Source organism: Eurosta solidaginis, chromosome 3, assembly GCF_040869045.1.
Source record: "Eurosta solidaginis isolate ZX-2024a chromosome 3, ASM4086904v1, whole genome shotgun sequence".
Classification (NCBI taxonomy): Eukaryota; Metazoa; Arthropoda; class Insecta; order Diptera; family Tephritidae; genus Eurosta; species Eurosta solidaginis.
Window position 1 is genome coordinate 181864106 of NC_090321.1, and position 15603 is coordinate 181879708.

General features: G+C 39.0%; 1 protein-coding gene across 10 annotated transcripts in view; it reads left to right on the forward strand.

The window, feature by feature from the left end:
* The window catches only part of Rab32 (RAS oncogene family member Rab32), a 145605-nt gene that overhangs the window by 126865 nt on the left and 3137 nt on the right, over positions 1-15603 (forward strand). For all 10 annotated transcript variants that reach the window (XM_067774145.1, XM_067774147.1, XM_067774149.1 and 7 more), the window contains one exon: positions 3729-4127. In XM_067774145.1, the coding sequence (XP_067630246.1) occupies positions 3729-4127 (399 nt within the window). The remainder of the gene's footprint in view (positions 1-3728; positions 4128-15603) is intronic.

Below are 15603 nucleotides of genomic sequence, written 5' to 3' on the forward strand. Positions count from 1 at the left end.
TCATCTGCCTTGCAGATGCCGTTCGGAGTCGGCATAAAACATGTAGGTCCCGTCCGGCCAATTTGTAGGGAAAAATCAAGAGGAGCACGACGCAAATTGGAAGAGAAGCTCGGCCTTAGATCTCTTCGGAGGTTATCGCGCCTTACATTTATTTTTTTTTTTTATCGTGTTAACGGCAGACGGACGGACGGACATGGCTCAATCAAATTTTTTTTCGAAACTGATGATTTTGATATATGGAAGTCTATATCTATCTCGATTCCTTTATACCTGTACAACCAACCGTTATCCAATCAAAGTTAATATACTCTGTGTGCAAAGCACACTGAGTATAAAAACGATTACATAAATACTTAAATAGAGACAAATGTACCGAACAAACGGAATGAATAAATTAACACACTCAATAAGTAAAACATTTCTATATAGCATTTCTAATATTTCTAATGCTATTTTAAATGAGTCGATTTTCTTGTCCAAATTTTGACGTTCAACCACGAATTTAAATTTCGATTTAGGTTTCGTAGGTTCGTAGAGATAGTTTTCATAGAAATTTTATTTGTTCAGTCCCACGAATTGATATGTATGTGTAATACTACGGAGTTTTTGCAGTTCAGCTCGTATCTGGCAATTGTAAGTTGTTTACCTCCCATTTCTACTACCAACATTTTTCTTACATTTGCGAATAAACAACACAGTTAATGGCATGATACAAAAAAGAAGGTAGTTCCACTCAAAATTTTTTGACGTATTTGGGGATTTTTGAAGTTTCATAATGTTCGTTGTTTTGCCAGAAGCGTTGGTTTTTGGGTTGGAAATTTCCTTTAGGATGAAAACGCATGGTTATGTGAGACAATAATAATATGCTTTAGCACGATTTATGTGCATTCATATCGATTGAGAATACAGTAAAACATGCAATTTTATTGAAAAATAGTCGATAATGACTTATACATTGGTTAATGGCTCATATCTTTATGGCAGCTTGACACCTAGACAGAAAAAAAATACACGAAAAATCCTGTTGTTCTACCATGGCCCTATTATCATTCCCCTACAGTGGATATTTCTTAAGGCATGTTGAGAAAAAGTGTACCTCCAAAGTCTGCACATCTATGTCAATGCTAAAAGGACACAGAATGGGCATAGGAGGGGCTGCCACAAGGTGACCCCTGGTACAAAGGGCAAAAACACTCTCATAACTAGTGGCTAACCTGCAGAGCTACCGCGTAATGTTCTCCCTAAAAAGTGGTTTAAAAACAACACTTGAATTATACAATAAATAGAAAAATAAAACATGTGGACTTGTAGCCCATTTATCAAAAAATTGCGGTGTCGGTTTATAAGAACCTCCTTTGAGCAAGCAATTGACAAACGTGTATGTTTTGTCAAAATGTTCTGAGCAAACGTACGGACATGTTATATTGCTTGTTTTGCATACTTCGACCCATGTTCCTTCCACCAAAACAATTTTCGGGAGCTGGAAAAACTTATTAAAAACCTCCTTTTCTAGGCTGATATTTCGTACTAAAATATTTCCAAGGCATGGGGCTCGTTTTTTCTTTTTTATTTAAAATAACTATGAAAGTAATTTAGTCGTATTCCTTAATATGAAATCCATCAAAATTAGAAAAATTCGTAACACTTTTCAATCTGGTAGCTTGTTTTTGGTGAAATTGTCATTGTCCCCGCAAAAGTCATGTGGCTAACGTCACACTAAATGGAACTACCTCCATTTTTTGTATCATGGTTAATGGATGTGAATTCGATTTAAGAGCAAGTTGCAATTGTCAAAAATTTTGTTAGACGAGCAAACCTCTTGTGAATGAATCATGATCGGCACTCTGATGTTTGTGAGTGTACATATGTATATGCCCGAGATAATCCCGAAGTGACCTCAAAATCGATCTCGAAATACCTTTGAGATAATTCCAAAATTGTTCTGCAACGATCCTGAAAACTGCCCCAGTGAAATTCTATTTTGTCCAGTAAAGCCGACGAACTAGCCGTAAATATTTTTTAACAAAGCTTATGTTTAAAATATTGTCCAAGTAGTCAGATGCTTAAGTTTCCCTTTTTTCTTTTGGATCATGCATCAAGTCCCTAAGCCCCTAAAGGGATGGTAAAAGAGGGCTTTTCAAATAAATCGGCATTGTGTAAAGGGTCAATAAGAAGAACGATGGAGAAAATTAATAAATCATTCATACAATGGCATTGCTAATGTGAGGATGGTATTAATTTTTCAAAGTCAATACGGAAGTCTAATTTCGCCAAAGAAACCTTATTGACCTTAATGCAACGCAAGACTGGCGATTAATAGCCTAATGCAACTGTGTGAGCGCATTCAAGCTTTCAAGACGAGGAAAGACCAAATGGGTAATGCATACAAGTGATGTGCGTTAATGATTATAATGAGAACCGCGTTTCCTTGAAGAGGAACCGGATATTTTACCCACACAGCTCCCAGCACCTAAGTGGGGCGCAAAATTAATTCACGCCATTCGAATGTGCCTTGTCCACACGGCGCTTTCTTAATTCATTCCATATGCTTCTTCTAGAGCTGCTGTTGTTGTTGTTGTAGCGATAAGGTTACTCCCCGAAGGCTTTGGGGAGTGTTATCGATGTGATGGTCATTTGCCGGATACAGATCCGGTATGCTCCGGTAACACAGCTCCATTAAGGTGCTAGCCCGACCATCTCGGGAACGATTTATATGGCCACATTAAACCTTCAGGCCATCCCTTCCTCCCCACCCCCAAGTTCCATGAGGAGCTTGGTGTCGCCAGAGCCTCGTCTGTTAGTGAAACGGGATTCGCCGCTCGAAGCTGGGTTTGGAGAAGCTATATATTGCGCTGGCAACCTGAAAAGGTTGCGCAACACAACCCCTTGAATCTGGTATTTTAGTCGCCTCTTACGACAGGCGTACCTACCGCGGGTATGTTCTAACACCCTAACCCGCTGGGGGTTTCTAGAGCTGCTGCTATATTATTGCTGCCCGTATTGCAAATTTGTCATATATTTCTTGAAACTCTACATTTATTTAGGTATTTCATTCCATTATATTTCTTTGTTTTTGTTTTTTTCCGTATTTATCTGCAACTTGATGCCAGATTCAGATAAACTCCCAATAAATAACCGAGTTAAGAATGGGCCAGATTGAACTATAGCTGAATGAGATGATTCGGTTTCATTTTTGTTTTATTAAATTCGAAGTTATTGGCACACATTTCGTGACTGAACGACGAATGAAAGATTAAACTAAAAACGGTGGTTCCGGACATCATATACTCTTAAATTAATGTGTATGCACTTTTTCTTAGTTTGGGAGATTTTCCCCCAATTTGCGAAGCATTTTTGGACATGTTTATAGAAATTCGGCTCATTTGGTTCCAAAGCTCGACTCTTAAAATTCCTCTATTTTGAACGTGGTTAAGTTAATTTGAATTTGCTTGCTCTGCTTCCTTTAACCCAGTTTTCCAATTGCAGTAGGATACGAAACGATGGTCTAAAAAAACCCGTTTACTCGACCCGGTTCGTAAGCTAAATGCATCACTAAGTAAATTGGTATTTCATAGCTGCCATCAACTTTCTGTGCTCGGAAAAAAACTTTCCATGTTCAATGATTGATATAAACTCAAAAAAATAGAACCGTTTCGAAACTTGTTTTTGTTTAATCTTATCTCCTTACTTGGTATTGTTCTAATTTTTCTTCTAATTTCCATTTACAGACAATAATGACCTCCGCGAATACAGAAAAGCGTGAGCATCTGTACAAAATTCTAGTCATTGGAGAATTGGGCACCGGCAAGACGTCATTTATAAAGCGATATGTGCATCAATTCTTCAGCCAAAATTATCGTGCCACAATCGGTGTAGATTTCGCATTGAAAGTACTACACTGGGATCCAAATACAACCGTCCGTTTACAATTATGGGATATTGCTGGTCAGGAACGTTTTGGAAATATGACTCGTGTCTATTATAAGGAAGCTGTTGGCGCGTTCATCGTTTTCGATGTAACGCGAAGTGGTACATTTGATTGTGTGAGTAAATGGAAGGAGGATTTGGATTCGAAAGTTCAACTACCCGACGGCAATCCTATACCCTGTATACTACTAGCTAATAAGGTAAGTTTGAGGAAGTATCTACTAAGGTGAAGGGTCTTAGAATACTCCAGTGTTAAGTCAGTCCTACCGTAGGAGGCAACTAAAATGCAAGTCCTGTACCCGGCTTGTGTGTTGGGCTTTGGAATCCCCCACCTAAAATCGTCTACCATTGAGATAACGAACTACGACACAGTGTAAGGACTATAATTTGAGTGCGTGTACCGTGAATGACCGGAAAAGTATTGTTGTCTGGATGGTTAATGTCCCGGTAAAGGCAAATACTGGTATCACAACCATACAAGATAAGGAATGGGGAAAGGAAGCTCACTTTGAACCTAATGGAAAGACTCTTCGCCGCTAAGTGAACAAGCGTCTCGCCATGATGCGCGATGTACACGAAGTTAAACAATATAAAACTGTTTGCGCCTGGCTTCAAATATGAGATAGTAATGACGTGGATAAGGACTTTTTTTTGAGAAACTAGAGAAGACGTAAAACGGAATGTTTGGACCTACTGTCGGAAAGTTACACCTTGACCACATAACATCTCCCAACGGGTTGAGGTCGATTGTGTTTCCTGCAGCACGAAGAATGGTACTCTGTGGTGTCAGGATATTATATAAAAAAATATCCACTAAACTACTTAGCTGTTTAATGATCGGAAACATGGGACTTAATCGATCACATTTTGATTGGCGGCAGCCGTAATACCAGTATCCTAGATGCGTGAACGCTACGAGTTCCAAATATCAAGTCGGACCACCGTCTTCAGCAAAGAAGACGCACACAGTGACCCGAAGAAAGTTTGTCGTCGAGTAGCTGCTCACAAAACATACATTTTATTCGCTTGAATCACGAACCTGCTCACTGAGAGAAATCTTCGCATCGACGATGCAACCGATACATGTTTCAAACCCCGCACAGATTATTACAGAACGTACAGAGTGTGCCTAAACTAGGTAGGGGCCACTACTCTCCATTGCTAGACAGCGATGAGCAGTGCTCGAGGCTCGAGTGTGTTCGGCCCAACCGCGAAATCAGTCTTCTTAATATTGCGTATTAGTTTCTAGTACCTGGGCGACCGAGCTTTGCTCGGCAATCTTCGAGTATGCCGCATAACATACTTTGTTCTACATGTCATCATTAATCAAACTCTACTTTTTGTATATGTACATATCTATATTATATATTTTTATTTACCAATATTTGATTTCCTTAAAAATAGATTTCAAAAAAATATCAAACACTAACTGCAAAATGAACTGGAATGATAAATTTGAAATGGGTAATTCCAGCCTATAGGATAAGGGATTGTTATGACAATTAGTGAAATCGAGAACTAAGTTATTTAGGTCTAGTATCCTCATGCGCCGAATTATTAATTTCAAACATTTTTTTAGTTATACACTATGAAAGTCTCACAATTTTATTACATTCCAAAAACTTGTAAATTCCACGAATGACAACTATCAGTTAGTTTAATTAAATGTCAACTTACTTCCCTAAGCGCCATCTGTTCGTAAGTAGTTAAATGGTTAGATGTCGTTTGCAAATTGAACATATGCCTCTAGTGTTCAACGGTAGCAAATTACCAAGGGGAGATATCTTTTTGCTATGGTGAGAAATCTTTCTAATAGTAATCTGTGAGAAATTGCAATTACTCATTTCATATTTGCAAAAAAATATGCATTTAAATATATTTTGCTAGAATTTGCCACGGCGCCTTCATATTGCATTTCAATTTTATTAGCGTGTGTGAAATTAAGAAAATTAAGTCGAACCATGTGTAAGATTTTTTTACGAAATTTTTTAACTTTAATGTTCTACTTTAAAGGTTTAATAGAATATGAGTAAGTAGAGTACTATTTCGTCTAACTACCCCAACCCTAAATGGGAACCGTACTTAAAAATGCTCCTATTGTAATGCGGAGTGAAATACCTTTCGTTTGATACCCATGTCGGCATATCTCATGCACTTTTTTTAATATAGAATAGGTGGCAACCCTAACTGGCAACCCTACTCAAAAATGTCCCTATTGTTATGCGGAGTGAAATACCTTTCGTTTGATAACGATATCGGCATATCTTATGCAATTTTTTTACATTTCGAATAGGTAGAATATCTTAGAATTTCTCTGTGCCAATTTTCATTTAAATCGGTTGATCGGTTCCCTTGATCGTTCGGCTATACAAACATACAAATATACGAATATACACTCAGAGAAAAAACCGTTCTAAAACGAACGAAAAAAGTTCAAAATTAAGAACATTCGTTGACAAAAGTCTGTTAAGTACGTTTTTTCTTAACTCGTTACCGATAGGCTTGTTTTAAGAACAGTTTTTCCAAGCACACCATTCGTATTTTATGACCAGTTTGGTATTGATGTGTGAACCTCCTGTGCTCATTTCAAGCACTACTTGGGCTTGATTTAAGATTTTTCGTTCTCACGCCTCGAGAACGTTTTATGACCGATTTAACAGTTTCCGGTCTTAATTCAAGAACGGTTTGTGCTTGATCATTGGTGGAAGGAAGGTAATTTTTTAATTACTACTCATTTATTTATTTTTTATTAATAAATATTTTTTTGTTATTAATTAAAAATATTAATAACAAAAAAAACTATTATTAAAAGCCAAAAGGTTTGAAAAAACGCATAATATGCATTCTTTCATATATTTTTCTTATGGAGAAATTTTTCTTATTTGATGATGCAATCTGAATATATTGTTACGAATATTAGCAAAACTAAGGGGTGCTGCTATCTCTAAGCCGATGTTAAGCAGTGACGTGAATTCACATCCATAGATCAATCATTATGTATCTACATAAACGAAACAATAATTGCGTACCATGTACGTATACGAGCAGCGGAGAGTCAATGCACAAACACATGCATATATCTGAGATACTCCTATAAGTATGCAATGAGAAAAACTATAAAATTGTGCAATTATAGTTACAGCTGAGAAGTTTGAGAGCTGCTGGACTAGTAGATTCTGGAAGCGCCTAGAAGATGCGAAGGTTGAAATCAAAGAGTATAAAAGGCGGCAATTGTAGAGGCGCTGGAATTCAGTTTGATTTGAGATTTCGATTAAGACGCTATCTAGTGAGCAAGAGCATTATTATTTTGAATAGTAGAGTTTCACTTGAGCTATCAATCAGTTTGGTTATTAAGCAAGCTATTCGTTGCAAAGTTTAAGTATTATTGTGAAGTACTTTAATAAAGGCCATTTTTCCATTATTCAATATTGGAGTTATTTATTCAACAGTTTAGTGATTCGAACTTAGCAGAAAAGCAAATAAGAGGATTTGCAAGTAAATTCGTTACAATTGGTGTCAGAAGAGGAATTGTTGAATAAATTCCAGAGGACAACAAGGAAATGGCGAAGTTCAGTGAATCGAAGATCCAGCAACTGAAAAAGGAGTTGGAGAACCGTGGATTAAATACAACCGGCAATAAGATCGAACTTCAAGCACGGCTACGAGAGGTAATGGAGTCGCAAGGAATTAATGTAGACGAGTTTGTTTTTTATTCTGATGTGGACGAAACAACAACAAAAATTGAAGAGAAAAACGAAACATCGCAGACAGTTACGAGCACAGACTTGAACATGATATTGGCTGCAATAGCTGCTCAAACATCGACAGTGGCATCTCAGCTGGAATCGCAGGAGACACGTTTAACATCCAAGATGGAAGCACAGGAGGCACGCATTAGAGGTTTACGCCGATCACGTTATCGGCGGCGGCGGCGTAGGCTCTATTATATACCGACGGCGGCGGCGTAGGGGGCGCGCCGGCGTACGCCGGTGTTCTTACTTTAAAAGCTTGATTTTTCTATTTAAAAAAATAATATTTAGGAAAGGTTTTGTTTATATGTATTTAAGGAAATCAACGTGTTGGCCATTTCGGAAAGATCCGGGGTTTTTGCATCAAAATCTCGCAGACCGTTCAGAAATTTTCAGGAGTAGCTACTTGCGAAGGGATTGTCCCTCGTTCGCATGCTCCAGAGAGGCTTCGAACCTAACCCTGGTCTTTGGAATTGGTACTGCTGCCTCTGCTGAAAAGAAATAGAGATACATAAAATAGTCAAACTTTTGCCTGTATATCTCGTGCAAAGCATAGTTTCACCTAGGGTTAACTCCTAATAATCTTCGCGAACACAATTTCTTTAAATCATGTGTCGCTCCTTGGCGGTCACGCATAAAGGCGACTTAGGGTTGCTATGAAGGGTCTATTAATACTCACGACTATCGTGGCACAGGGCGCCTTCAGTTTTTTCGGCTGTTTTTAAGAGCTAAAATTTCCGATGTGCGAACAGTAGGAATCCCTACCACCAGTCGCTACCACGCCTCCTGAGCCTCACACCATATCCCAGTACAGAAGATATAGGACTGCGACTTCGAACTCATACCTTCGTCGCCTTCACTTTCCTAGAAGCTCTAGGTGTAGCCCCGAAGACTTTCCAACGGATGCTTTTGTCGTGCTATGCTGCCGAGCTACACCAGAGAAACGCCATGAAACGTTAGGGAGTCACTATTCGGCCAAGGATGCCGCCTTCGAAATCATAAGCAATCTAAGTGGAAGTCATTGCGTAATGGGTGAAAATCCGTATAATCCTCGGGGCATCTACATAATTAAAATTTTACAAGGACCCTGGATAAAATTTTTAAAATGTAGACCAAAGATTGCAGACGTTTGTGTTCACAACATTGATTTCAATAGTCTCCGTTAAATCAAATTTAGAATGAAAGTCGACGGATTTTAAGTTGAAAGTTGTTAACTATTGTTTTCCGGCCTTACGATATAGGAGCTCATTATGGATGACCGCGTAGCTTCAGTTTTCAGACAAGTTCGACTGTCCACTACGTTAGGGTAGTTTCACACACGGTCATTAGTTCCACTGTCTTGGGAAAGCTTTTGCTTCACCACTTTGAGTGTTCTTGCGAAGGACAAAACCTCACCCGGTAGATATATGTGCCTACGTATTCACAATTGTAAAAGGAGCCGTAACGTGTAGGTGATATTTAAACTTGGTTGATAGGCTATAATCAATGTGATTCACTCCAAGGGACCAGTTTTGGATAGGGCCGCCAATTTTAGGAAATGTCAAACCGGGAGACTTGGGTATTGAAGGATGAAGTGTGAAAATCAAAATTAACATTTCAGACGCTACAGTATAGTTTCGCAAATAAACAACAGATGTTTGAATGCAAGAGTTAGTGATTTTTCACACCCTTCTCATAAGTACATATATCCTCAACTTAAGTATGAGGTAAGAATAATTTCAAAGGGGTGTTTATGCCCCTAGAACCTACTAAAGGATTTTGCATCACTGATTTCGCTTATTCTTGATGTCAATTTAAAAACATGTTTGCCCTGGATAATTTTATTTGAATTAATTGTTCATTATTAATTTTTTCAAAAATGCAAAGTGGGCATATAAATTTATTATATAACTTTTCTTTTAGTATTTTGTTTGAATTTGCCGAATTGGGTGATGGAAAGTCCGTGTTAAGCTGACATCGAAAGCGCATGTTATTTTAAATAACTTTTGAATAGTTATAAAGAGTTAAATTTCGCAATTAGTTTCTTATAACTGGCAGTGATGCGCATCCATTGATACCACTTTCGACCATATCCGACAAATTTTCGACATGAACAATAAATGGCCTAAACAGTCTTAAACGAGTAGAAAATATAGTAACGCGCCGGACGCCGCGCCGCCACGCCGATATTTTTGACATTCGGCGGCGGCGTGCGAAAAACGACCAAAATCGGCGGCGGCGTTTATCGGCGGCGTATATCTCTAGCACGCATTTCAGAAATGTCGTCGCAAATGTCATCTCAACTGGAATCGCAGGAGACACGCATAACATCGAAGATGGAAGAACAGAAAACGTATATGTCATCACAGATGGAATCGCAGGAGACACGCATGACATTGAAGATGGAAGAACAGAAAACGCATATGTCATCACAGATGGAATCGCAAGAAACACGCATAACATCTAAGATTGAAGCACAGGAGACACGTATTTCCGAAATGTCGGCACAAATTTCAGCACAGATATCATCTCAGATCTCCACACAACTAGAAGAGCAGGAAGTCCGTATATCATCGAAACTGGAAGCGCATATGGAAGAAAAACTAACCCAGTTTCATGAAGGCTTCAGTGGTCGACAGGATAAAATAGAGGCAGAGATGGATGCTTTGAAAGATAGGATCCAGGAATTACTATTAAATCGCCCAGCTGTTTCAGCGAGCAATCCAAAGGTAAAATCACCATCCTTTGACGGTTCTGTTCCTTTCCAGGTCTTTAAGCTACAGTTTGAGAAGACCGCGGCAGTGAACAACTGGAATGCGGAAGATAAAGTTGCTGCACTCTTCGTAGCATTGAAAGGACCAGCTGCCGAAATCTTACAGACTATTCCAGAGTACGAACGGAACAGTTATGACACATTGATGGCTGCTGTAGAACGACGTTATGGAGGCGAGCATAGAAAACAGATATTCCAAATTGAGTTGCAAAACCGCTACCAAAAGGCAAATGAGACATTGCAGGAGTTTGCTTCAGATATTGAAAGATTGGCTCATCTTGCAAATGCGGACGCACCCGTGGAATACACTGAAAGGGTTAAAATCCAGAGCTTCATAAATGGCATACGAGATGTGGAAACGAAGCGGGCTACATATGCGAATCCAAAACTAACATTTGCTAAAACGGTATCCCACGCACTGACTCAGGAAACAGCGTCACTTTTCAGTAAGCCCGCATACAAAGCTCATCACGTGGAAGTGGAAAGGCCAGACTGGGTAGACACAATTTTGGAAGCATTAAAAGGAACCCTGCAGAAAAACGATGGTACCGTCAAATGCTTTAATTGTGGGAAGCCAGGGCACATTGCACGTTATTGCAGTACCAATCCTAACAATTCCAACAACGTGGGTGGTCGTAAACGCAAAGCTGGAGGAGATGAGCAAGAGCGAGTAAGAGGTAGAGATCGAGAGCTAGATCCAGCTATTGAATGCCCTGTGATATCTGTGTCGCAAATTGGGAGGAAATCAAGCAGTCTTACCGTCAGAGGGAATGTGGATAGCAAGGAGCGTGTACTGACTGCAGATACGGGCGCATCTCATTCCTTGATCCGATCTGACTTGGTCAACAGGAGAATAAAACCGTTACCTGGAGCAAAGTTGCGTACGGTCACTGGCGAGTATAACCAAGTTCAGGGAGAAGTGATATGTGAAGTCTTGATTGGAAAGGTCACGGTTCTACACAAATTCGTTGTGGCGAAGATCGTTGAAGAAGTCATATTGGGAGTTGACTTCTTGGTTGACCATGACATCAAGATCGATATGCAGAGAAGGGTGATGCGTTATGAGAACCAGGATATACCACTTAACTTCAAGTTGGAGAAAGGGTTCAGTTGTAATCGAGTACTGGTGGAGAAGACTCGACAAAAACCACGGAAGTCAAAGGCAAAGGTTAATAGGTCGAATCGGCCAAATAAAGCAAAATCAAAAGTACCTGCGAGAGAAACACTGGCATTGACAAAACCTAAAAGGTGCAGGAAAACGAAGCAACGAATTTCCGAGAAAGAATGCGAGGATAGTTTCAAGCCGGAGTGCACTACTGTTGTGAAACGTGGGAACGATACTGATTATGCGAAGCCAATCCGTCAAGCGCAAGCTCTACGAAGTAGTTCATTGGCCAAGCAACAGAGTGCGAGGGAACGATCCAGGATAATGAGTAGTAAGATGAAACACAGGTACGACAATGGAAATAATTTGGAAGGTTTCCGGGAGGGAGATTTGGTACTGCTATACAACCCTCACCGGCGGAAAGGTGTTCCATTCAAATATCGGTGCAGTTGGGAAGGCCCGTACAGAGTTGTGAGGACGATCAGTGAGGTCATCTACCGCATACAAGCAATTGGGAAATCACGAAATAGAAGAGTGGTACATTTGTCGATGCTCGCAGCGTTTAGATCGAGAGATTTGTCTGATCGGGACGATCAGACTTAGGTGGAGGGCAGTGTTACGAATATTAGCAAAACTAAGGGGTGCTGCTATCTCTAAGCCGATGCTAAGCAGTGACGTGAATTCACATCCATAGATCAATCATTATGTATCTACATAAACGAAACAATAATTGCGTCTACACATATGTACCATGTACGTATACGAGCAGCGGAGAGTCAATGCACAAACACATGCATATATCTGAGATACTCCTATAAGTATGCAATAAGAAAAACTATAAAATTGTGCAATTGTAGTTACAGCTGAGAAGTTTGAGAGCTGCTGGACTAGTAAATTCTGGAAGCGCCTAGAAGATGCGAAGGTTGAAATCAAAGAGTATAAAAGGCGGCAATTGTAGAGGCGCTGGAATTCAGTTTGATTTGAGATTTCGATTAAGACGCTATCTAGCGAGCAAGAGCAGTATTATTTTGAATAGTAGAGTTTCACTTGAGCTATCAATCAGTTTGGTTATTAAGCAAGCTATACGTTGCAAAGTTTGAGTATTATTGTGAAGTACTTTAATAAAGGCCATTTTTCCATTATTCAATATTGGAGTTATTTATTCAACAGTTTAGTGATTCGAACTTAGCAGAAGGGCAAATAAGAGGATTTGCAAGTAAATTCGTTACAATATATTTAAAACATTTCATAACAAGTCTGAGAATTACCTGTGCATATATTAATGGAACTGAAAGAAAAATAAGAGTTAAAAAAATAGAATATAAAAAAATTGTTTTAAATAACTTCAGAGTTTGACGGTGATTGAACTCGCGCCACACGATCGCAACCGCAACATCATAGTCGCTGGGCCACTACAGCTGCATGTTGTCTTGTGCCAAATGTTGTATTTAACATTTTAGCGCACACGAATTATACCGTTTCTTTTTTCTTGAACTTAATTTAAGAACATTGTTCTCATTAATAGAATATTTGTTCATATTTTAAGACCAGCCGTTCTCTTTTCAAGAAAATGGTTGTCAGTTCAAGAACAAGGTTGTTGTTTTGAGGACAGGTCGTTCGTTTTTCAAGAACAAAAAAGTAAGAACATGAAGAGCTTGAATTGAGTCCGGTGGTGCTGGATTTTAGAACGGCGTTTTTCTCTGAGTGTACAAATATACAAGAATTGCTCGTTTAAAGTTATAAGATATTGTAGCATTATGCGTCATACCCACCTATGTAATACACTTGCGGCATTACGCATCATGAACTTAAATGACAATTACATTTTAGTAATAATCATATTACAATATTATACAACATAAATTATTGAACTAACCCAGCGGTTAGCTAACATCAATGGAATGCCGAATATGAAACCCTTGTCCGTTCACAGCTAATAAATTCTGCTTATTATTTACATACAACCAATAATGGGAATTAACCAAATACTCACATTGATCTGCTGACTTTGCAAGCATGCATACAAACCTACATGTATGCATAGCATTAACCAAATTACTCGCATTGATCTGCTGACGTTGCAAGCAGGCATACAAATCTATATGTATGCAAGAAGGCATACAAATCTACATGTATGCAAGCATGCATACAAATCTACATGTATACAAAGCATGTATACAAACCTACATATATGCATACCCCATTACCAATGTACATATTTTTAGTTTAATTGTATTAAGATAATTATGAATGTATAGGTTAAGTAAATAACTATAAAAGGGAAAGAATTTATTTAATAAAAAGAATCAATGTTTGACTACCAAACTTTTCACATCTTTCATATTGTTCGAAATACAGAAGTCCAATAAATCAATAACCGACTTGGGCATTATCGTGGACTTCGCGTATCATCCACAATAAGAGAACCATTTCTTTTCGACTTAGGAACATGCTTTGACAGAGTGAAAAAAGTTGCTATTATGATACTATGTCTAAATTTGAGTTCCCTGGCATTGTCAAATGAATAAATAGGAACAAAATACAAGACGGGATTTTCTCCGAAGAGATTTAGGCCGAGCTTCTCCTCCAATATGCGTCGTGCTCATTTTTTATTTTTCCAAACAAATTATCCGGACGTGACCTACATGTTTTAAGCCAAGTCCAAACGGCTGTCGCCTAGCAAAATCACCAGCTTCGTAAGGATTGCAAAGAAGCTCACCATTAGAATCCAAAAAGGCTTCAAAGCGACTTTCCCTCGAGCGGAGGAGAAGATAATGTCAGCAGCAGGTGGATATCCGGATGGTATAATGTTTTAAAAGACGTTTCAACGTATCTGCCTTCTCTGTGTTGGAAAACAAGGCGAATTTGATCTTGTGTTGTTTGAGGACAAGTCGAAGTACTTATCGTTATCGAAGAACGAATCCGCACAAGCGTTCCTAGCTGTTGACGGATTTGTTTTGGATACTGTAAAGGACTTCGTCTATTTGGAAACCAGGGCCCGTATTACGTTTTACGATCCGTGATCGAAATTCACTTTTTAAATCACAGTAGCTCTGAACTGAGTGAAAAGCGTTTTCCACCTGGTTCTTCCAGCAGAGTGGGGGCCGCCCTCTTTCCCTGCTTCCATAGGCGGGGTCCTATTTGGGTTTTCGGGTTTTGAGCGAAAATGGTTTTCAGTCACTGAACATATAGCATGATACGGGGCCGCCATTAATTGCGGAAACAGTGGCAACCTAGAAATTCAAAGGAAAATCTATCCTGCCAAGAAACGCTACTTTGGACTTAGTACTCAGGAGGAAAATAAAGACCTCTCTCGGGATGGCCCCTGGGGTATTCGATAGAAACACCTCCTGAAGTGTTATGATCCAACCCGTGATGCCAACGGTGTGCATCGAAGGAGGCTTAACGCTAAGCTCTATGAGCTTTTCATTTTATGAGAACAAAAGAATACTCTCCGCCTCAGCAAATATTCCTATCGGCAGCATTAGGCAGAGAAAGGGCTAAATCTTCATTCTATTGATCACAACCGGTGGAGAGACTTCATCTCCTAGGTCTCGCCAATTAAAGCCCAAATTAGACGTGCAGAAGTTCTGTATGCAGCTCTGCTAGTTTTATCAGCAGCTCGTTTGTTTTGTAGGCACATGTGAGATTAAACCTACCTGACAGCTCCATGAAACGTCTTATGTCAAATTTTGAATGTATAAACTTAGTAAAAACGAGCATAACCAAACGAAAATAAATTTAGAAACAACACAAAACTTTGTTTGTGCTTGTTTAGGTTTTTCGTTAACCAAGACTGGCTTTGCATAGCAAAACTTCGATTGAATTGGTCGTGCAGTGCTGAGAGTAGCAACCGGTGTGTTTTCAGAGTGTAAGCTGGTATCGGCGTTTAAAACTTCTTTGCACACAAAAGTTCATAAGAAAACGATCAACAATTATTTTATTTTCCCATTGTAAGCCACACTTTTTTTTATTAGAAAATATGTATTTTCCTTTTTTATACTCAGCGTGCTTTGCACACATATTATATTAACTTTGATTGGATAACAGTTGGTTGTACAGGTATAAAG